Here is a 24,007-nt window from a genome sequence, read left to right as displayed (position 1 = left end):
CAATGCAAATATTAACAGTAATAGTTGCAAACAATTCTCTCATTTTTTGCACAGCTTTGCAAAACAAGACATGAAAAACCAATCACGTAAAACTCATGTAAGGAAACAATTGCATGTGAGCAGTACATCGTGAGGTATTTTAGCCTAAAAAGTGCTCTCTGGATTAAAAAAAAAAGTAAATATAACATGCAATTTTGCAGCCGTTGTATCTGAGGCATGCAGTGTGCTATAGTGGCACTAGAGGGACTCAGCCACTTATTTATTCTTCATCTTCTCTTGAAATTCACAGAAATATAATCCAGGCGAGTGCCTGAATATACTATCGGGTTTTTTTGCTCTCTAAGATCAATCCTCCATGGCGTTAAAATGGCCAGCAACACACAGATGATAAGTGTTTTTCATTGCACATAACTCTCAGTGTTCTTAAGCTCTTGAGGCTACACTGCTGGGCAGAAGTGTTCAGCCAAGTACCTCACCCTCAAGCTGAAGTACATTCACCAGCTCCTCAGGAGAGAGGGACTCTATATGAAAAGCTCCTTATGGTGTTCTTGCACATTATCTAATTATTATACAATTTATTAGGTAAAACATACTGTTTGTGGTTATTACCCCGAGATCTGAATGTAACTGCAAAGGGCCGAACAACAAAACTAATCGCCTTTATTTAGCACCATCATAGAACCATAGAATGGTTGGGGTTGGAAAAGGGGTTGGAAAAGTTCCAACTCCCATGGATAGGCAGGGACACCTCCCACTAGATCAGGTTGCTCAAAGCCTCATCCAATCTGACCTTGAACACTTCCAGGGAAGGGGCATCCATGCCTTCTCTGGGCAACCTGTTCCAGTGGCTCACACAGGATCTCTCTGCTCTAAATCCTCCAAGACCAAGTTCAACAGCTGTCCCTTGCTTCACTGGAGAGGACTACCAAGGCTACCCCCTTGCGTCAGTGGGGCTCAGCTTTCTCCCAGTTTCTACCGTCACTGTCAACACTTCAAGCATTGGAACAGGGTTCCGCAAGTGCAAAATGTGAACTCATGAAGCTGCTTCCAGGCTTCAGGTTAAGTTGACCTTTAAAAAAACAAAAAAACCAATACCACATAAATAGAAAAAGAAACATAGTCCTAAGTGAGGAGGACATTTACAATACCCAGTGTGGGTGGTGAGGTTTGAGAATATTCAGAAACTTTTCCCTGAATATCTAGAAGCCTGTTTTTCAATAGACTAGCTAGTGTTCAACTGTGATACATCTAGAGGAGTGGTTTAGCCCTGAGGCTCTCAAACGGCAGAGGTTTCAGCACCCTCCTTTAACATGAGGCAGGGAAAAAAATCCCACAACAGCAAAAGCACTAGAAAGGACATAGGAAAAAAGGCAGGTTTGACACCAACTATGCCACACCACTGATTTAACGAGAGCTGCAATGACAGCTGTGTGGCATGAAACACCCTGTTACCTCAGCTGCTGATGATCATGGTTGCAACTTTAAACAACTAATCATTCCACTGCTCATGGCAGATAAAGGTAGGAGGCAGTACCTAAAAGCAGGAAAGCATGAGATGCATTTCAACAGCTGGCAGATCTGAAGGGGTACTAGTTGCCTTCAATTTCCTAGCTCTTCTAACAAGACTTGTTTTAATGTTCTTTTTGTCTCTGCCAAGGGAAGAGAGAAGCAACAGGAGTTTCTCTGTAAAAGGAGAATTTTGCAGACAGAAAAAAGCAGTCATGATCTCTCTATAACTACCAGCACATTTTCAAGGAGCAGGTTTCATTTTAATCCTCAGACTGGTTACCAACATATCTACTCAGCTGTAGCTTACTCAGCTAGGCTTTTGAAAAGAGGTTTCTTTCAAATTAAAGGATTACACCCTGATATAAAATCAAACTGCTTTAATTTATAAATTTAATGTATAAATTTTAAAATATATTTAATATATTTAATAAATTTAATAATTGCCTGTTTTTTTCCTGGTTTGGAGAATAATAAATGTTGCCATGACCATTTTGGGTTCCTACATTCTAGAAATGAAGAATTACAAAAATTTAAGGATTCAAACCAATACCAGTTTTAGTTCTGTAACCTGAATGTATAGAACCACAGCCAAGGAAGCACAAAGGATAATTGAATTCCTTTCTTAGAAACTCATCTTGTAAGTAGGGGGAAAAAAATAAATCTCTACAAGTTGATATGAGTAAGTTCAGCCAACATTACAAAACCAGCATGGTTAAAAGAGGCATGTGCATGGCGTTTGTGGGTGGAGAGAGAAGGGAAGATGACTTAAAAACCCACAAAAATGAGGATTACTACCTCCAGAATTTGTCAGACCAAAAGCTATGCCAGACAAATGACTAATTTCCACAGTGTAATAGTACACAGGTGGCTGCATTGTGCATTCACAAAAACCATTAACTTTTCCACTTAGCAGTCAGCCTGATCTCCAGCATGTTGAATTCTTACTGCTGAGGACACAAAACCAATTCCTGGAAGTTTACTCAATAATGAACCTAACCTGTCAGGAAACAGATGTTTTCACAGAGTTTCTACCTCTTGTGGTGCTGCAAGCCCACTGATGAAATAACCTGTTTGCTTCAGACACTTTTGTCACATTTTGGATTCAGATAGGGGGTGGAGCGGCAGGGGGGAGTGGGTAAGATCCTTATTAGTGCAGCCACTACAATCTTCAGTCTCACTAAGAACAGCATCTGGGTCAAAGTGAAAGGGAAAAGTTGTACTAGAAGAAACAGGCATACTGAGTCTCTTATCTTTCTTCAAAAGGTTCAGATACTACCAGAGAGAGGTGGAAAGAGAGACTCATTAGGAATCAAGTAAAGACAATAAGCCCCTAAAATAATGAGTGAAATGGAGAGCTAAGAGTGGGAGTGCTTGCCCAGCAGTGACAGAGCAGTACCTGGGAACAAATATTAAAGTCAACATAAGCACAAGGCCAAACAAAAAAGGTCGGAAACACATTTAGAAATTAGAAAGTTTGACAGAAAGGTGGGATTCTGAATTCTTGGGGGAAAAAAAATAATAACCCCTCCCCCAACAATTTTATTTATTATTCAGTTTGAATCATTATTTATTAACTTATTATTTGTGACCAAGTGTTATGTGAAATGTTCCTTGATATTTTCCTGGCTTCCAACCTCTTCAATTCAAGCTTGCTTCTGGGTGAAAAAAAAAGTTTGCCTCCTGAGCATCATGCCTGTTAATGTCAGAACAGAAAGCAACCCATGCAAGCCTCAACACAAGTTACTGTGGAAATTCATGGCAACTGAGTATTCTGTTTATAAGATCTCCTTGATGTATTTTATTATGAAAGCCAATTTTAAGTTTCAGCTTCAAGCAAAAAAAATACCTGATGCCAGTGTAGGACAAGTGATTTTGGAAAAATGCATTTGACAGCCAGCATCAGTAGTCCCTATGTATACCACAGGTTGCTGAAGGGAAAATAAAACTACTTGATGCATGACATTGTGAATACTTAAGAACAAGAGCACTGTAGATCATACAGTTGGAAACTGGAGCTGAGTGGAGTCAGGAGACTAAAATTTGAAACAACATAGAACTGGCACCAGAAAACAAGCCTTATCATCTATTTAATTGTAGAGAGCCCTACAATTTTTATACCTACTGGAGATGTATATGTGGATTAGCGTTAAGTCATGCTTCTTCAATGCAGTGGCAACCCAAAGCAAGAGAAAAATGTTAACAAAACCTGGAACTGGAACTATTTTGACTTCCTTCAGTAAGGCAAAGCAAGACCAAACAGGGTAAGATTATGCTGATGATACCATTTCCTCAGACTTGGAACTCCAGGGTATGTATGTAGAAATGTATGCTTAAGGAAGTCCTTCATCAAGTCAGCATGCTTTGTATCATTGTTGTAAACAAGTAAACTCTAGAGGAAGAGAATCACAGCAACCAGTAGTCTTAAGAAGCTTATGGCACTGATACACAGGAGCAAAACCACGAGTTCCTCTTCTGAAGAGGAGTTTCAGACAGGGTCTGCTATGAGGAAGCACACCAGAGCAACACGAACCAGCAATGTCATCAATCACTACCCCAGAATTTGTTAAACTAACATGCATTTGGAATTCAGAAAGGCAATTAATCACAAAAAATTGTGTCTGTTCAAAGTGGAACAGAACCAGGTTGTGAACAGATGTAATGTTTCTGAACTCTTAAAAGTAACACTATTTCAAGACAAGCAAAACTATAAACAAAGAAAAGGATATTTTCAGTTAGTTTCATTACCACCAACAATGTGCATAGACTGGCTAGGACTGGTAGGGCCATGTGGTTACAGCAAATTATAAAGTTTGGGTATAATCCCAGCTGAGACAATCACTATACTGACCTCAAGAAAGCCATCTGACCTCCTTATGCCTAAATCAACCAGCTGGAAAACTGGATAAAAAGGACTGGGTTGAAAACCAGATGTTCAGAAAAATTGGGTCTTCCTGGGTAAATAAATTACAAAATACCCTATGCAAAAAATAAAGGGTTTGATGCAGGTGGGAATGGTTTATTTGGCACTTTATTATGTGTTTGATTAAAAAATAGCACTAGGGACTAAGATTGTAAACAGTGCCAATTTACTTGGAAAAGCATTCGCGTTATCAGAATGAAATGAACAGGAAGAGAATGCAACAAGCAGAGAATCCAGGACCAAAAAAAAATAATAAAATAAATAATTTTATAGGCAGTGTCTTCAGGAAGTCTCTAACTCATGCACAGAGGTATGTCACACAGGACTTTTTCAAGAAGTTCATATTGCCCATCTGAAGAAACTCAAAAAGTCCTTTAATTCCTTTTTTAAAGTTCTAAGCTGCAAGCAACACAAATGATGCCACATTTTAATGAAGGTCTTAATTTGAAATGTAAAATAAAAAAGTCCATAAAGCAATGAATGAAGGTACAGATGAAGAACTTCATATATACAGCAGATTGCACACAAATATTTTTGGTAAGCGATTTTTCAGATCATTATCCCTCAATGATTTAAGTGAATCTGCTCCTCAGAAAGCAAAATTTTCTAACACTGCACCTTGAATTCCTTTAAGACAGCCAGCATTCATCCCATAAATTGGGGGAACAAATAAACAAAGTCCCTTTGAAAAGTAAGCACACCTTATAAAGCACCATCTTAATGAAATCTTTAGTGCCATCTGGTTTAATGCACAGAAGGGGAAAGACACATCCACATTCCCAGTTTTTGATCTTGCAACTGATCACCTTCTGAGAAGTAATTTTTTGCATCTTAAACTCAGCTGGCTCATATGTAAAAGAAAAAATGATATTTTCATTGGACCAAAACGTGCAATGAAATAAACAAAATTTCAGTCACCACATGTAAGGATTAGGTAAAACAGCTGTCATTAAAAACTAGGTCACAGATTCTGCATTCTTACGAAAACTTATACATTCTGAGATAACTAACACAATAGAACTAGATCTACAGGTGACAATAAGAGAACAGGCCCTAATGGGATGAAAATCAAGACAATTACCTCCAAATATACAATAAAGAACTTCAATAGCATTATATACACACATCATACGTTGCATTGCCAACATTTCATGAAAAGGAATACCACATCTCACCTTCTCCTCTCCTTCTCCAAATGGTATGAACTGGTAAAATCTAGAGGTAGAATTAAGATCCATTGAATACACATCTCCAGAAATCTTTATTTTGTTTTCTTTTGGGCTTTATCTGAACAAATAAATGCACCTTTAAAAGGCCATGCATTTTGTGGTCAACAATCCTGGCAGTCTATCACAATCTAACAGGCTTAGAAAACCAATCAGACAACATATAAACACCAATTAAGGGAATTAACTGCAGTTAGGATATGGTTCCTTTAAAGGCACTAAATGAGATCCTCAGCTGCTCAGAGTTGTTTTGTTAAGTTAGTTCCAAATCAGACATCAAATCCAATTTTCTAGGCAAGGAGTACCATTCCTTTGTATCTGAATGCACCAATTTCTTGAATATGCTAAGTTTCAGCACTCTAAAGTATAGAGGCCTTCACATTTGTCTAATAAACATATACTATACAGTAAATGGTACAATTAAGCATTTTACCAGAGCCTTAAACCATGCAAGCATTGAAGGAAAAGTGACTTCTAAAGATGCATGATGAATGGTTACACAGTAGGCTGCGCCTATTTCCTCACCTTCTTCCATGTTAAAAGATGTATCTGAAAAACAATTGCTGTTAGCAAGCCAACATGCTAATTGGCAACTACTAGCATCTGGTTCAGACCCAATGCTTTTGAAGGCACTCAAGTCTATATGAAGTCTGAAAGTGACTTTTGTAGCAAGCAAACTTTGCTTGCTTCCCAAATCCTGCCCTGTCATAATTCTTATGTGCTGACAATCTGTTCATACTTACAGACCTAATATTTCATGTTTAAATAGAGAATAATGACAGAAAAAGTAATAGACCTAGCAAAGATCATGTCAAAATCATCTCAGCTTGTAGAGTTGAAGGTACACCAAAATCATGGGTTTGGATTTTTTTACTGTAACCTTTGTTACTAAAACAAAATTAACAAATTCATTCCATGGGAACCATTAGAAAAGGTAGATGCCTGATTCAGAGTGACAAATAAATAATAATAAAAGAAGCCACCAGGTCCACAAATTCATGAGACTGATTTCAAAAGGAATAGTTCTACTTGTACACAGGGGATTAGAAGGATTACAACAGCTCATGATTACAGCTATTCACATAAGATTTTTCTCTCAAAGAAAATTTTCTGAAGTAACCGCATCTAAGTGATCTAACTGTACTAACCTGACATTTTTAAAAACACCAAATGCTAGTTACAATACAATGACAAGAGTTGGCAATGCTGACTCTGCAGTAAAAATTACAGAAAAAGAATACTTATTCTTTTCAAAGTCCATGTGATCCCTGTAACTCACTAGTGATGCCACATCCTTTCAGCATATATGGCAGTATAAAAGGTGGTGAGAGACTTGGGAAAGTGGGCATCAAGCATCAAAGTAAGGTGCTCCACAAAACATTTTCATTACCCCTCAGCCAGCTCATCACCTGGATCATTGCAGCACTGTGATGCTAATAAATTTTGCTGATGCACAACCTGATGTATGCAGGAGTTCTGTATGGTAGGAAAGTTGAAGAAGTTGAAGAAATCTATTTCCCCTCCCTACCAAAAAAATACCCCAACTCTGGGAAACAAACAGCAGAGATTAAAACCAAGAAACACTCTTGTTTCAGTATCACTTTTACATCATAAAAATCAAGATTCAGTTAACACGTTAGCAACTTCCACACAACCTGTGTGGAGATCTGGAATCTCTGAGAATATAGCTATTTTAAGGGTCAAATCCTTGCAAACCTCCTTCAAACCAAAAATCCAAAGGATAAGATCTCCTTTGACTGTACAATACACACATGCTGTGAAGGCACTGTTTCCAATGGCTCAAGTTGGCATATAAGACTATCAAAAAAAAAGGTATCAGTTAGTGCTGCAAATTCCACTCAGAAGTTAACAGAACACAATTTGGCCTATTATTCTTTTCTACCACTACAAATGTTTTGAGGCTATTACTAATATGAAATAATTACTTCAATTAGACTAAATTTAGAAAACACCATTATTCCACATTTTTGCCCTAAAAACCTGTAATGATTGAAGAAAAAAAAATCACTTTAAAAATAAGCTTACTTTGCATTATGGATTGTCAGTTATACAGTGGAATGTCAACTTTTTTTTTTAAAGTATAACTTTTAAGTATAAGTGTTGACCTAACGTAAATTATGGCGATACTATGTTGACTTCAGGCTTGTTTAAAGTGTTCTTTCAAGGGAAAGAACACAATTTTTTATAGCCACCATAATAATTCACTATAAAGGTATTAAGATTATTTCCTCTCTCCCTGTTTATGGACAGATTATATCTTTAATGATTGTTGAATCCACCCTGAGAAACAAATATAGTGTTTAATGCCCAGGTATTAATTTCTAATTGAACCAGAGTTACCAGAAATTACAGGAATTAACTCAAAACTACTGATCCTGTGTTGTTAAGTCCACCCAATGAAAATCCAAAAGTCACCCAAAGCTTTTAATACTACACTTAAAATAGACACTACCACATGGCTGTTCAGCAGCAATCCTGTAAAGTCAGCAAGTCTCAGTGCTATTTGCATTAGTCACTCAAAATTACCACTTTTCAAAGGTTTGCTGACAGGATACTGCTGATTAATTTCATCACTGCTTTTCTGCCTCCTCCCATAAGAAAACAGGCAATATTGCACAGAGTTTGCTAGTATGACCTTTGCCAGGAAAAAAGGGAAGTAGGGTGGATGGGAGGATATTACCAGAACTGGCTTACTGTGCAGTTAACTCAGTGCAGCTTCCTTCTGTATACCAAGGCCAGAAGGAAAACATTTTCTTAATCAAAGGCACAGCCATGTACATATGAAAGAGCAGTATCAGTGGGCCACCTTTGACTGTACGTTTGAAGCACTGTCTTAATAAAGCAAATGTTCATATGCTTGAGGATATGTTATTTTCAGATACTAAAGTAACCTCTTTTCACCCTGAACTGCTATACTATTCAGGCTTAGTTCAACAAGATGACAGAAGATTCTTCTCCTGCCACTGCTGTCTTTATCCAGAGAGAACTCAAGCCTCATAAACTGGAATTTGTAACCTTATACCCACAATATAAAAGGTAACTTTTTATTAGAGCTCAGGACTCTCTGCTACAAAAATAATTGTCAGAGCAGGATTTATTCAGAAACAAACAGCAACATTTTCAAGTTTTCGTTATGATGGGGAACAGATTATAACCTACATTTGCTCTTAGGAACAACACTGCGACCATATCATTAGAAGACTAAAGGTCTAGTCAGACTTTCAAGTACAAGCAGATAAATTATTTTGCAATATCATTACTAAGAGGATGCTTTCTAATAAGTTTTTGCTTAAAGTGACATCATTCACAAGACTAAAAAGGTAAAGATACTTTAATTGGAAGCAATGCTTTTGCTTGAGTCTTCATCAGGGGCTTCCATTCCTATATTATATAGTTCTTAGTTTATAACAAATGTATGCATTCCAATAAATGAATTTGTGAATATCCACAGAATATTCCCAGTCTGCTTTAAGAGTTGTCTATAAAAAAATTATTTATTTTTTTTCATTAAGACTGTTTACATATTAGCTTCTCTGCTCGTAAGTACATGCATATGGCACTTTTTCCCCATAAAGAAAAGCAAAAACAGTGTTTTATTACCTCTGTAAATGCTGTGCTGGCAAAACAGATGAAGTTGGCTTGTACCATTTGTTTATCATCTTTGATATAATTACAAGAGCAGAAGAAAAATGAGATTTCAGAAGTCACTAGGAAATAAAATCAAGATAAGGTTGTCTGCTAAATATTTGATGGAAATTTGGTACAGAAAGGCACCAAATGTATAGCCATAGCCTAACTATAGGAAAGAAACATGTCCCCAGTGCTCATCTCATTTTTCATTGTTATCATATTAAGTCTGCAGATCAAAGTGTTTGACGAGTTAAAATTAAAACAAACAAACAAACAAAAAAACCCCAACAAACCCAATGCCTAGATTTCCTTTAGTGAGTTTTAAACCTGAATGACTTCTTCTGGAGACTGCAAAGTATTACGGAGAGCTAACAGGAAAGCATTCACATTTTTGACTTTATCATAAACTTGCACAAACTGCAGATATGTCTGGAAGCCAAACATAAATTAATCACAGAGCAAGCAGGTACTGCACAATCTAGTGTTTTCCTTATCTTTGAACCTCTCCCATCTTGGACTGATGTGCAACTCTTCACTATGCTGGAAGAGAACAGACCAGATGAGGTTCTGGAAATGCAGCTTTCATACTCAGGCACCCAAAGCAAGGAGCTCCCAACCATTAACATACTGCCTGAATTCAAATATCATGTATTATGAATTACTGAGTAACATGGTTAAGAATGAAAGTATTAGTAACAACGGAATCCTCAAAACCACATCTTCTGTTTCTGAATGAATCTAACATCTTTTCTCTTTGGTGATTAAAAAACATCCAAAATCTCTCTTCAGTGCACAAAAAGCTAAAGGAACTCTCAAAACACTCAAGCCATGAAAAAAGAGAGAGTTCATTCCTCTTCTTCAAAGACCTAAAAACTGAAGAACTGAGCTCCCTTTAATAATTTAGTTTCTCTGAGCAGAACAGTCTTCTTGTATACATAATTCAGTGCAAGAAGCAGCCAAGGAATAATCTGCAGACATTAAAGATGATCTCATGACTATCAGGCCAGAATCCTCAAGTGGTGAAAAGAAAGTCTGCGCTGAAAGTATGCATTATCATTATGCTAAAAAAAACCCAAACACACACACACACAATGGCAGAAGATGGTCAAGGAAATAGCACAAGAACAAATAAAGGGGTTATAAATGCGATGCCATCTTACTATAGTGCCTCATAACACAAAAGTGAGCAACCTCACAGGTACTTTATTTCAAACTAAATAATGTGTAGAGATAACTGAGGTAAAAATAATTATCTTTTCCCCGAACAAGTACACACAAACATACAAAAGTTCATACAAGAATCAACTACTCTCATTTACTTCAACATCTTATCACTAATTCCATGAATATAAAGTAAAGCAAGAACTACGTCCCACAACTTCTACCGTCCCTTGTTTCACTCTGCACTAAAAGTAGGTATCCCACCCTTGAAAATTACTTCTAACTGTCAGGAATTACGAGCAACTAAGATAAAAAGAGGAGACACTTGACACTACTTACAGGTTACTCTGATAATTAGCAAAGGGGATACATAAGCTCCTTACGTAGGGCCAGCTCACAGCTTTCCACAGCTTATGCAAAACCAGACTTTATTTAAATTAAACAAATGAGAACAGAAACCTCAAGTTTTGTGTTTGCAGCAGAGAGTTCAAGGCAACTTAAGGAGCTGTATAGCATACTTTTAAAGTATACCCTCTTGATCAGCCCCTCCTACCATGCTTGACAGAGTGGTTTCAGAGCACACAAACTGGATTAGTTTTAGATGAACCAGAAGGCAGGATTAGGAACTCGCATATTGCTCTGCAGCTGTCAATGGGCATTTGATGCAGATAAAACTGGAGCTATTTGGAATCAGCACCCCTAAAAATGTATAGCACACTTTGCTTTACACATCCACTCCTATTGCAGGACATTTCTTGCTAATAAAGAGATAGCCTGAGAAAGGTCTCCTTTCTTAGTACAGGTCACCCAAGACTTTTTCGCCTGATCTTTTCCTGTCAACCTATGCTCCTGGCTTCCACAAAGACACACTAGCACTGTGGGCCTAGTGGAGTACAGCCAACCTACAGGATGTCCCATTGACTAAGCCAGCTGTCAAGCTCAGGCAGCATTTCTTGTATGAACTCCAATGCACAGCACCAGGAGGGCACAAGCAGGAGCAAATGCCCAAGCTGCAGCTGTCCACAGCTTCTTACACCATGGCCAGGGGATATACATGCTTAGCTTCTCAGCATGGAAGACTCTTGCCTACTGCAACTGAGGGCCATGTATTAAACAACCATTTTAAGATCATGAGGATGCTTTCTCCCATTTAAGTTTACAATGGGCAATTGCATATTTAACTTTTTTTTTTTTAAGGAAGACCTATATCTATGGCATGAGGCTCAAATTTTGCTTAACTTTCTCCTTCCCAGTGAAACAGAAGTAATGAGTCACTTACTTCACTATATAAGCAGATAGATTCTCATTCTTTCTGTGGTGTCTCATGTAGATAAGAAAAATCTCATTAAGAATCTAGTAAATGAAATTTTTTTAAAAGAAACACTGAGGTTGTAGTTATTAATGCTGTTAACTTTCTTGCAGCTCTGAACTGAACTGACAGCTGTAGAAATTGCGACTAGCTAACAATAAATAATGCTGTCCTTGCAGCCAGACAGGATTGATTCTTTGTTATTAATTTTTTGAAATTTCAGTTTGTTATTCAGTTCTGTGAAGCACCGCAAGTTAAAAAAAAAAGAGGGGAGCAAGGCATACCTGATGGTTACTTCTTTATAGACTAGCTGCAGATCTAATATACTAGAAGTTAATAAACTTTTAAAAAAAGAATGTTTATAAAGAAAAAAGAAAAGTAATTCCAAAGAAACAAATATAACCAATAAGTCCAGTAAGTACCGATATTAGTAGGAATGATAACTGAGCATGCTTTCTTATTTAGAAGTTACTGGATAGCACGAAAAGCACCTATAACTTTGTAAAAAAGCAATAAAGCAATCTGTATACAAATTTCTCAGTCTTTGAGAGAAAGACTGGACTATAGGCATCTCTGCATGACAGGATTAAGCACTGGCAAGAAGCCGTATTCCTGATTAACTCCCTGCCCTCCCCCCTCATTTTATAAAGGTGCAACAGAATTTTTAAATTATGCAACTATGCAAACTTTCTGAGACAGTGCAACGCTCTTCTCCTAAAGCCAGGCATTTCCTGTAAATCAACAGCATTTGCAACAGTGCTTTTAACAAACAATTTGGCTGTACCACACTTAAAAAAAAATAATCTAAGGACCTAAGGTGACAAGCCATAAAAAAGTACATTTTAGTAGCTAGCTCTAGAAGTCTGGATGGAACAGGTGTTAGACAAAAGTGAAACAGAACTGAAAGTTCCAAGAGATCAACAGTCTGCAAATGAAGGTGATCAAAGGGACTTTGCAACTAGGCCAATAGGCAATAGTGATGTTAGGACTCTTATTGCTAACAACTAATATTCTAAAAGACATTAGAAGTGCATCTCTTTGATCTATGTCCCAGTATGCATCATCACAACAAGCAGGAAATGCCTATCTAGAGAGGTAAAAACAAACAAGTGTAGCCAAAGCAGATGCCTGTGTCTATATATTAGAAATGTATTAATCAGCATATAATTAAGATTACATTTCCTTGAAAGTGATATGTGAAATGTGATCACCAACAAGGCAAACAGAAATGGATACAGTTGCAAGTAGGAGAAATAAACACAACAAAAGTTGCTAGACAGAAGGGCAAGAGAAGCACAGCAGACTGTAAACATGCAGGACATGCTCCCAAACACACAAGAAGGATGACTGGAAAAATATAAAACATAAAATATAATAAGCAGTACTGGGAGTACAGGGAATACTGGGAAAGTAGTGATAACAAAAATATAAGGCACAAAACAACACTATCACAGAATTGTCAGAGTTGGAAGAGACCTCTAGAGATCATCTAGTCCAACTGCCCCACTAAAGCAGGATCCTCTAGAGCACATTACTCAGGACTGCATCCAGATGGGTCTCGAATATCTCCAGAGAAGGAGACTCCACAAACCTCAATGGGTGGACGGCTGCAGGGCTCTGTTACCCTCACTGTAAAGAAGTTTTTCCTCATATTTAAATGTAACTTCCTATGTTCCAGCTTGTGCTCATTGCCCCTTGTCCTGTCATTGGGAAGTACCAAAAAAAAAAAAAAGTCTGGCTCCATCTTTCTTGCACCCACCCTTTAGAGTCCCAGCTCCCTCAGCTTTTCCTCATCAGAAAGATGCTCCAATCCCCCAAGCATTTTTGCCCTCCGCTGGACTCTTTCTAGTAGTTCCCTGTCTCTGTTGAACTGGGGAGCCTGGAACTGGATGCAGTATTCCAGCTGTGGCCTCACCAGGGCAGAGTAGAGGGGAAGAATGACCTCTCTCAACCTAGTGGTCACACTCTTCCTTATGCATCCCAGGATTCCATTGGCAAAAAGGGCACATTGCTGGCTGAAGGATAATTTACTATCAACCAGGACTCAGTCCACACTGGTTCTTATTTCACTCAGAGTTCTCACGCCTGACTACCCTGGCTTCCAAGAACCACCAAAGGCCACAGCTACCACTGTTAACTGTACAGTGTCAGTTCTACGGTATCTTATACTCACAATTTACAGTATGTGTTTGACAGTTTTGTGTACATAATGATGATTTATAACATGTATGAGTTAACCTTTAACAAGATGTATGCTATTAATGAATGAAATTAACAGTTTTGTATCTTGAAACAAGCCTGACCTGCCAGCCTTCCATACACTCCTGTCACAGCAATCTCCCAAGACCCTGGTATCAATCTAGCTATAAACACAGATGCACGTGCATATATTCTGTGCCAATACAAGTTCCTTCCATCTGTACATGTATCTGTCCATCTGAAGGTTCTTTTGGTCCAGGAGCCAAGAAATTCAATTAGCTTAGTGATGTGCTCACAACATGGTGCGCACAAAATAACAGGGCAGGGAAAAAGGGGCTATGCAATGTTTCCCATAATGTTATATTCTGCAAATCTGTCAATTGAAGTCTGGCACAATACTAACGTAGGAATGGTATGTGACTAACGCAGTTTCAAGGCAGGAGAGCAAAAGCAAGATCTTAGAGCAAAGGCACAAGCCTGGGTCTATTTGCAATTTAAAACAGAGGAGCTTGTACCCAAGGAGAGAACATCCATATGCACAGATGATCTCAAAACCACAATGACGTTAGAGATGTTTGCAAGCATATCGATGCATCTAAATAAACCAGCTGTTTGATCCCTAGTGACAAATGGTCCCCTGAAGACATTGCTCAGTAGTTCCAAATACAAGAAGTTCAACTTTAAAATAGTCTCTTTCTAGAACTATGCACTGTATAGAAAGTTTAATGAGTGCTAGCTCCTTTTCTTCCTTCCTAAAAGGAGGATGAAGTGTCAAACACTGTATTAAGTCAGAATAACCATACACTAACCACATTATCTTCTCACAAGTCTACAGGCAATTTTAATTCTAAACACAACTATAATAAATTAAGCTTAATATTGTGGCTTAAATCCAGTAAGGTTTGCACAGTACAAATGTGACTTTTTTTCAGCCATTAGCTCATTATTAGTTGTTTGCTCTTTTATGTAGAATGGAATTTTAACACTGATCTTTATACAATTTCTTGCAGAAATATCCCTGCAGGATGAACCCACCCTCCTGCTGAGGATGATGTTTGGTCTGTGATAGAAATTCAACATCCGCTTTCACCAAATACTGAAGACTCAAAACCCTCCATCCGCTACTTTTGTTCTTAATTAACTCAGCATAACTCATCTTCAGCTCAAGATCTTTAATACTGCTTTTAGCACGGAAATCTGTATGACATGTCTACAAGCAACTACAGAAGCCTAGCAGAGCAAAAGGTTGAAACAAAATTGCACACTTTTTTCACATCTACAGACTATGCTGTATACAGCCATCATATCCCCTTTTTAATTGCAAGAAGAGACTTTCATAGTATCAAAGATTAGGATTAGTCATTTTCTTTTTTCTGGAGACGAAGATAAGAAACAAGCATGAACACACTACTTCATTTCATAGCTAAGGAAGACACGGACATATGTTCTGGGATGTCTTTGTGTTGCCATCAAATATTGCAGCCAACTATACAAGCAAAGAATTTGGTTCCATACCTAAAAAGGACACTGAGATATCAAGAGCAGTAATGTTCACCTCAACTACCTCATGAAAGCTATAACCTTTTTTCATTCCAAACAATTGTTTTCTCATTGTGAGGGGAATGGTAATCAAAGGAGACAACCTACACTAAAAGGAATGCTACAGAAAGACTTGCAGGCAGGCTAAAAACTACTTACAGAAATAAAATAGCACTCCTATATGAAGAAAAGCATCACTGGACAATATATAAACAAGTCTGAACTAACGCCTAATCTTTCATCATAGCTTTGGAAGTATAGCATGGGCAAGAAATTAAAACTCTACAGACACTAATTGTCCAAACCAGAGACTCTCACACATGCTTAGGAAAAAAAAAAAAAAAAAGAAGTTTGTTTGTTGATGCTACTTAATTTTAATACTTCATAATTTATCTTTGCTAAATGCAGCCTCATTATGACATATGGATTTCTCATGTGAAATTCCAACACAGACTTGATTCAAAACAGAACACACTCAGCCCTTGAAGTTTTGTTCATATGCAGCTCTTCAAGTCAAATCATGTAAAACCTTCAGACTTTTGATGACTTGCACCTGTCCTACAATATTTTTGAAGAATCCCTGGCTACTCAGAAATTGCTTCTCCCTCCCCCCTGCACCATCTAAGAATTTCTTCTGTAGCATAGTTTCACTTCAAGTTTGCCAAAAGCACATTAACTGTAAGGATGGCATGAAGAAATCTAATCTAATCAATGAGCAGACAACTGTTTAATACAGCCAAATAAAATGTACTCATCCGAATCAGTCGGATCGTGTTTTCTCCAAACTAGTAAACAGCTGCAGACACACTCTGTTTCTCATCAAATGTTCCATGTATAACAAACTATACCTTGTATCTCTGATGGTTCACTAGTAATTTTTCAAAACCATGACTTTCAAAACACATGACAACTATATTTTATTGAAGAAAGGAATAGGCTTAGACTGCCCAAGCCACAAACTGAAGACCAATCCAGGAACTCTATTGTAGATGCCAAAAGTCTGCTGAATGTCAGTATTTGCTGGCATTTTTATTATTATGAATACAAGTGCAGATCAGCTTCTTCAAAGAAGAAACATACTTCAAGCATGACAGAAAAGGAAAAGCTTACAACTCCTATTGTAACAGCACGGGAGCAGAAAAAAATAACTTCTTTAACACCGTCTGGAGGACTACTCCTGAAGGAGTAGTTTTAAATGTGTTTAAAAGATGTGCAACCTTAAAAAGAGTCACATCTTACATTCCGGTCTGTGGCATCAACACTGCTAAAGCAACTAGCAACTTTGAAAAACTACTAAAATTTTGACTATCATAAACATGAAAACTACCCTTAGTGAGACTGCTGAAGTACAAAACTTCTACCCACCACAATTTTTTGTTAGTCTCAATTCATTCACAAGGAAAAACCTTGCATGCACAAGATGACATAGAGGAAGCCAGCCAGACTGAGACACATTTTCAAACCTTGGAACAGTAGTAAACTATTATGAGCTTAAATCAGGTATTTACTATTTTTGCTTGACTATGTACATAAATTGCTAGTCCTTGTAAAACATAACTGACTCCTCAATACAAGTCAGAGCTGATTTTGCACTAATGTGTTATAAACTAAAATTAAGTGCATACTTTCTCTGACTCAGAGTAACAGCAAACAGGATGATATACTGGGACTAGTCTGGTAAAAAATAACATCTCAATGCCTAAAATTCTTTTCCTACCCTATCCTAAGACTCTTATCCATAGTTGCAGTGTGAGTTCCCTGTGGTATACCACTCAAAAATACCTCCCCTGCTCTTATTGTGATGCCTTGTGGAAGATCAGTATAGAAAAGTGGAATTAATGTCACTTTTGGAAGCATTAATTGTAGCTATGATACCCTTATGGCTATCCCCTGAACAAAACACAGTAAACGCTGAAGAGTAATATTAAATTCCTGTTCTCCAACTGGTTACCTATGGCAAGAATTACAAAGAGGCAACTTACTTCACCCATTTGAGAGCTCTTGATATTTACCCTGAGAGTTCTAGCAGCAGCACATACATATTAGGGATCCTAGAAGGGGCATCTGCCCATAAATTACCGGACTCTTACTTACAATATCCTTTGAAAGTAGAGTTGAGCATGTTAACTGAGGACAATGACAAAACACCTTTGCGATTCCTGGAAACTGCTGTTACAGTATTATTAGATAATTAATGAATTCTTGAATATATCACAAGTCCAAGTTCTAGAAAATTTTTGGTGGTATGCTCAGTAAAATGACTTACTGCACTGTGAAAGAGTAGATCAGGTAAATGGTTAGAACTCTAATTTCCAGCATTTTGCCACTTCGTGCAACTGTTTCATTAGAATTAGAAAACTTGGTGAAACTGCAGTTCATTGAACTGAGCTCCATTGCATTTCTTTTTTAAAATATAATTTGTATACTAAGGAATGTATGCTACACTTAATGCATGACTTCAGGAAAGATTAACTGCAGATAACTACCCAACAGCTGTATGGCCCACTTTCCAGTATGTATGGAAAGACAGACAGTCCATAAGGTAATGTCTTGAATTTCAGCACTAACATAAGATTTCCTGCCGATTTTACATCAGCTTGAGGTACAGGTGCAAAGGACTTAGGTTACTGGCAAGCATAAGGAAAATTAATCTAGAAACCAGAAGGGCAGCTTCTCGCATTCCATAAACAATTTATTAAATTAATTGCAATAGCATACACATCAACTCCGGATGTGTAACCAGCTAAACTATCATTGACCATTACAATCAGAATACATGGAAAAAGCCAAATTCTTCCCTCCAAAGTAATTGATATAGACAGATCACATAACTAATAACTGGGAATTGGTCCACAGAGTTATTTCTGGAAATTTATGGGTCTCACATAAGAACCAAAAATGTCTGCTTTCATTAAAAAATAGAAGGGAAAACATCATTCATGCAAGAAACTTAATTTGCAATGAACATAATTTATCTTTTACTTACTACTGCAAAAGCTGTACTTTACAGTAGATGAATCACTAATGTCTCTTAAAGCTATGAACATACATATAGGCTATTTTTTAGGTCTGTACCTTAGGTGTTATAAGAAGAAATCCTAGTCAGCTCTTTAAACAAATGATCAGACAGTAGAATAACTTATTTCAGCAAAACCTCTCTCAAGCTAAGAGGAAAAAAATAAAGCCAGGTTTATGCATTTACTCTCAATGAAGCCACAGCTCCAATAGCTGAGGTAACTGTCAGAAACTGAGTAACTTCTCTCAGGATGTCAAAAAACCAAAGTTGTACATGAGGAAGTTTTATTGAACTATGATAGAGAAATACGTTTTCCCCTTTAGCAAAGGACACCTTGTCCCTTGCAATTCTAAGGCTGCAGGACTAAACGGCAACAAAAGTTGTCAGAGAATCTACATAAGTATACTGTATGAAGCATTCAAGGCAAATTAAAATTAGTTACATTCATGTTTTTTCAAAAAGAGTCAAGAGGCAGCAGTCTGGGCTGCCTCTCATCTGACACCAAGATACATGTGCTCAAAGCACAGTGTGAGAATTGAATGAAAGAGTAAAGAGCTTCTGATGCTTTAACTATTTCTGAAGCTTTGCACAATAGGAACCTGATGCAAAACTGTGTGAAAGGCTGTAATATATATCACACATGAAAAGTCCTTTATAGTTAAGTATCTCTTATGGAAGCTACATTTGCCTAACATTCCTCAAACTAAGTTCACAGAGGGCTAACACAAAGGCACAGGGCATTTTGCACTTAACTTATCTCAGTCAGACAACATGGGTAGCATCCTATTTGGGGCTTGCAGGGCTCAAAAGGTTACAGATCCAGTAATACTCCCTTTATAAAAATCTAATTTGGGCTGAGTCACAGAAAGTCAGTCTGGACTTTCAAATACAGCCCATCTGAGATGCCTAAGGCTACCTGGGATGACACATAAAAATTTGTTATTTTACTGAGTAATCACCATGTTTATGCTTGCACATGTATCAAGAGAGATAAAACCTAATGCTTGTTATCAACTTCTCAGAAACTACCAGGAATATACTTTGGATTTATGTAAATGTGTTTTATATCTATGTATTTGTGTGCTCTGCAAATAACCAGTTAGCCTATAATGCATCAAAATGGAAATAATGTTTTTCTTCTTTCACTGCTCATATTTATTGTCTAGGACAAGAGATCACTTTTTGGCTCCAAAGGTAACAGTGACAGACTTTAACATTACAGATAACACTATCAGCAACAAGTCTGATTGGGAGTTTGTTTCCTTGCTTCTTTAAAGATACATCTCAACAACTTTATACATCCCAGTATGAAAACAAGTATTGTTGACATTCAGCCTTTGGACTTGGTTTTGACCACAGCCTTGCTGAAGTGACTGATAACCCAAATTTAAAGCACTTACCACTTTCCTGAAATATATATCCAACATCCTGTCCCAGTTTCTATTTAATAAATTAACACATTTCCGCATATAAAAAACAGAAACCAAATTCTTTTCTTCCTACTGAAAGTCGTATTTTATTATCTGGCAGACAGAAAATCTTAAAATTAATTCTTAGGAAGATGTTGAAGATGTTTATCCTGTCATGGGTCTGATTTTATTTCAAAAAGTAAACCCCAAAACTACTGCTACAAGACAGAATTTTATGAGTTACAAAGTACCCCAAGCAAGCTCCCCATAACTCTTCTAGCTTTTAGAATCCTACGGAATTAAGTACTCATTTTTTCAGATATGTCTGATAAACAATATCTTCAGGTTAAACTTCCACAGAGTAAAATTTATATAAACCGCAAAAGCTTATTAAAAGGTCTGGGACTTTGTCACAGATGATATGTGAAATTATTGTGAGTGAATTTGATCTCAGCTTGACACCTTACCTGACTGGCTTGCTTTCTCGTAGCAAATCTTCCAAACTATTTTCACAGTGTTCAGCTGCCACAACCAGCCTTTCTAAGTGGAAAAAAAAAAAAAAGTACAGACATCACAGTCTACCTACCTGGCAGATGTTAAAAGTATTTTGAGGTACATTGTACAGAAAATTACATGTAATTAAATGTGAATGATGTAAAACTTCTGGATATCACCATCATTCTGATTTTTGAGATACAGTAGATTCTCTCTCCTGTTTCCTCATGCAAAGTACTGTAAATTTATCCATTCAGTAACCTTCTAGTAAATGCTAAACTGCTCAGCCAACATCAGTCAGATTTGACTTACAAATAGAGTTTGCGAAGAAGATAAGCATCTATAAATTTGCAGAAATCTGTAGCTGAGTTGATGAAAGAGACACTCAAAATAACACCAGCTTTGAGAGAAGAGACTCAGAGCAAGAGAGGAGTTGCAGTCCTGATGAGACAAACAGCACATTACTAACTCTAGTCCCTCTTGCCCAACAAACAGCTATAGGATTTTTAGGGGTCCCACATGTTCTGAAGGTTAGCTCTAAATACAGAAGAAAAGACAAAAAATTGCTGCACTGACAAGAGGAATTACAAAGTAGTAAAAGACAAAGGTGCAAGATGTTCCATGAGGGTGTGAGATAACTCCTAAAGAAGCCAGGCTTTCCTACTTCCACTACTCATAGAACAGCTAGCAGTGAGTGTTCAGATTAAAAAATGAATCTGACAAAACTACTTCAAACACATTTTTATAAGAAGATAATAACAGTAAGATAAAGATGGAAAATACTTTGAGAACACAAGTCGTCATGTTAAGGTTGGAATGCTTGTTACTCAGCTCTTTGCTTCTCCTTTTTGAAATCACAGGACAACTAAAGCTTTCTTTGGAAGAAAAAAATCTGGAAAGGCCTTCTATAATGCTAGCAAAGATTTACAAAGAGTTTATTTTTCCCATCAAAAGAAAAAAATAATATTAAAATATCAGTTTGAATGTTCTTTATTACTTTTATATTCCCCTTTTGAGGGCCTTCTGGGGACAATGGATACATCTAAATTTGGGGGTTTTTTGCATTGTTTTCTTAGCCTGCTTTCATATTTCTCTGTAAGAGTAAAAACTGACAATTGTGAGAAAAATAATACTAAATCACTATGCAGAGGATTGATAAATGAAAAATTCTGTCAGTATCAAAATAATAAAATTTGCTACATTATTTGAAAGTTATTAACTGCTATTTCAACCACTAGGAACAGAACAGTCTCCCAGCTTCATGGTTAGACATTTTATTTGCTATTCAAGTTACTTCAATAATCAGAAGGTATTTTCTCCTTCATGTTTACATACACTCATAAACCTTCATCTCATTGACTCTTCATTGTCAAAAAGATGACATTTTCCAATTTAACCAGACCTTTAACTTACTAAATGTTGCATTAGTTAATGTTTAACCTTTCATCCCAAGCAATGTAAGAAAATCCCAGTTTCCATTTAAACAGGTACTAGCAAAAATAAGATGAAAATAAATAAACTTTGTAGATCTCCTGACTGCAGAAAAATAAAAAAATTACAAGTTTGAGAGCAAATGAAAACACACATCCCTGCTCTTTGGAATACTTCAGTGTTTGGAGCTGGCAATATCGTCATTTTCTAAAAATCTGAATCATCCTATCATACTGCATTGTAAAGGGAAAAAAATTACTTGCTCTACTTTATGAAAATTTGTAGCTAAACAAACAAATACATACAAGGCCTTTTTATATGGGAACACTGTTGATTTAAAAGTTAGAGGGGGCAATCACTTAAATTGTCACAGGTGTTGCAGCCTTTCTGTGCAAATTAAGAGCTGTACTCCTGCTGAGCTTGCAACTGAGTAAGATCATCTGGAGCAGAAAAAATACAACTGAAGCCTTACTTGAGCTAACAATAAATGTGAAAACAGTTACTCAAATAAAAATCTGTACTAGAATAAAGTAATTTTTAGTGGGAGAGATCCTAAAGAGCTAGAATAAAAACAAATAAGGGAAGCTTGCAGTGAAGACACAAGATGAGAGAGACAACAAGAGCTGCAAAGCAAGTACAAGAAACTTACCTGTTACATGGAAATGTCCACAAGATTAGAACAGGTGTCAGAGCTCAAACATAAAAAATACATGTATTTCAATGTCTCACACAGACTAGGCACAGCAATTGAGCACAAGAACTTTACAAAGAGGTATAAAAGGAAGAAAGTTCTTAGCTTTTATTCGTTAGCACTACACATCACAAAAGAAGGCAGACAACTAACCTCTGCCTTGACTCTGTTGAGAAGAAACAAAAGCACCAGTAGTGCCAGTCACAAGGGCACACAGTCAGACACTTTCTGGTGGCTATAATAGCAATATTCTGCTCAGTGACCTTTACGTATATTTTCACAAAAATATAATTGTAACCATACATAAAATTTCCTTTTAAAATTGATACTCACCATGTTTACCTCTGGTAATGTCAACATATTGGCAAAGCCTGGGATGGGTGATTGTTTTAAGGATTTGAAATCTCCCCAAAATTTTTATGGAGTTCGGTGTCAGAGGAAGGCCATTACTTCCACAAACATCATGTGGCAGAGCTGAGGCGAAGAAAGTGGAGGCACCCATCTCAGTATCTTTTAGAGGAAACATCTTTTTCAAACAGGCTTAAGCCCTTCAGAGCCGTTAGTCTTCCTTAAAAAGAGAACATGGAGTAAGCATTTATCTGCAAAAGATACAGATTCTTCTGACTCAGCTTACTAGTTGCTTACTAAATAATGCGATTGTGGTTTTTTTCCTCTTTTACATGGGAATGGGGCATTTTTGCATAATGAACACATTAGTAATAATAATACAGTGCTGATGCATCATAAACACTATATTGAAAGGTGAAAATACAGTGATAGTTTCAAACACAGATCTAAGAATCAAAACTATTTTTAGGAGCAGATAAATGTTTTAACACAAACAATCTTTAGAGGACCACTGCAATACAGTAGGTTATGTACCAAACAGAAAAAAAAAAAGACCTCTTTAAAATACCACCTTGCATCAACAGGCCACTGCTTTAGTGCTAATCCAGCATCTTTATACTATGGCATTCCTTTTTTCCTTCCCCTACCCATAGGTAAACTGCTAGCTCACACACTGACTCAATAACAAATTTAAGGAAGTAATCTATGTTAAAGATTTCTGTGAGACAGTCAAGTGAAATAAGCTAACTTGCAATTTAGTTCCAGGAGTATATCGTTTCATGACCGCTTTTCCCTCCAGTAGAAACAAGCTCTCCTCTGAACTATACATTTCCATTCACTGTAAGCTAAACATTTTCTATGCACTTTTCCATAACCAACCATTATACTGTTCAAGAACAGGAAAATCTAAAACATGCACAAGCAGCAAACACTACTACAGTCAGCTAGGCCTCAGATACAACTGCCTGACTTCTTTTTACTAGCAAACTAAGAATTCAACCTAAGGCAACGACTACCAAAATGCCAAAACTGAACCAAGTATCTACTCAGCTTGTTTCTGCATTACCCAGACAGTGATTCGAGACACTACAAACTGCCATTAG

The 24,007-nt window shown here is 37.0% G+C and overlaps 1 protein-coding gene across 3 annotated transcripts in view; it reads right to left on the bottom strand.

The window, feature by feature from the left end:
- The window catches only part of TBCK (TBC1 domain containing kinase), a 98,350-nt gene extending 75,224 nt beyond the window's left edge, over positions 1-23,126 (bottom strand). For 2 of the 3 annotated variants that reach the window (XM_010004098.1, XM_010004099.1), the window contains exons 1-2: positions 22,890-23,082; positions 20,407-20,479 (exon numbers count right to left, since the gene is read on the bottom strand). In XM_010004098.1, the coding sequence (XP_010002400.1) occupies positions 20,407-20,479; positions 22,890-23,082 (266 nt within the window). Of the gene's footprint in view, positions 1-20,406; positions 20,480-22,889 lie in introns of all 3 variants that reach the window. The other variant, XM_010004097.1, reaches the window with a different exon arrangement.
- Between the last annotated feature and the right edge of the window lie 881 nt (positions 23,127-24,007).

Source organism: Chaetura pelagica, unplaced genomic scaffold, assembly GCF_000747805.2.
Source record: "Chaetura pelagica isolate M959 unplaced genomic scaffold, ChaPel_1.0 scaffold88, whole genome shotgun sequence".
Lineage (NCBI taxonomy): Eukaryota > Metazoa > Chordata > Aves > Apodiformes > Apodidae > Chaetura > Chaetura pelagica.
The sequence above is the reverse complement of the archived record's forward strand: the minus strand, read 5'-3'. Positions and strand labels throughout refer to the sequence as shown.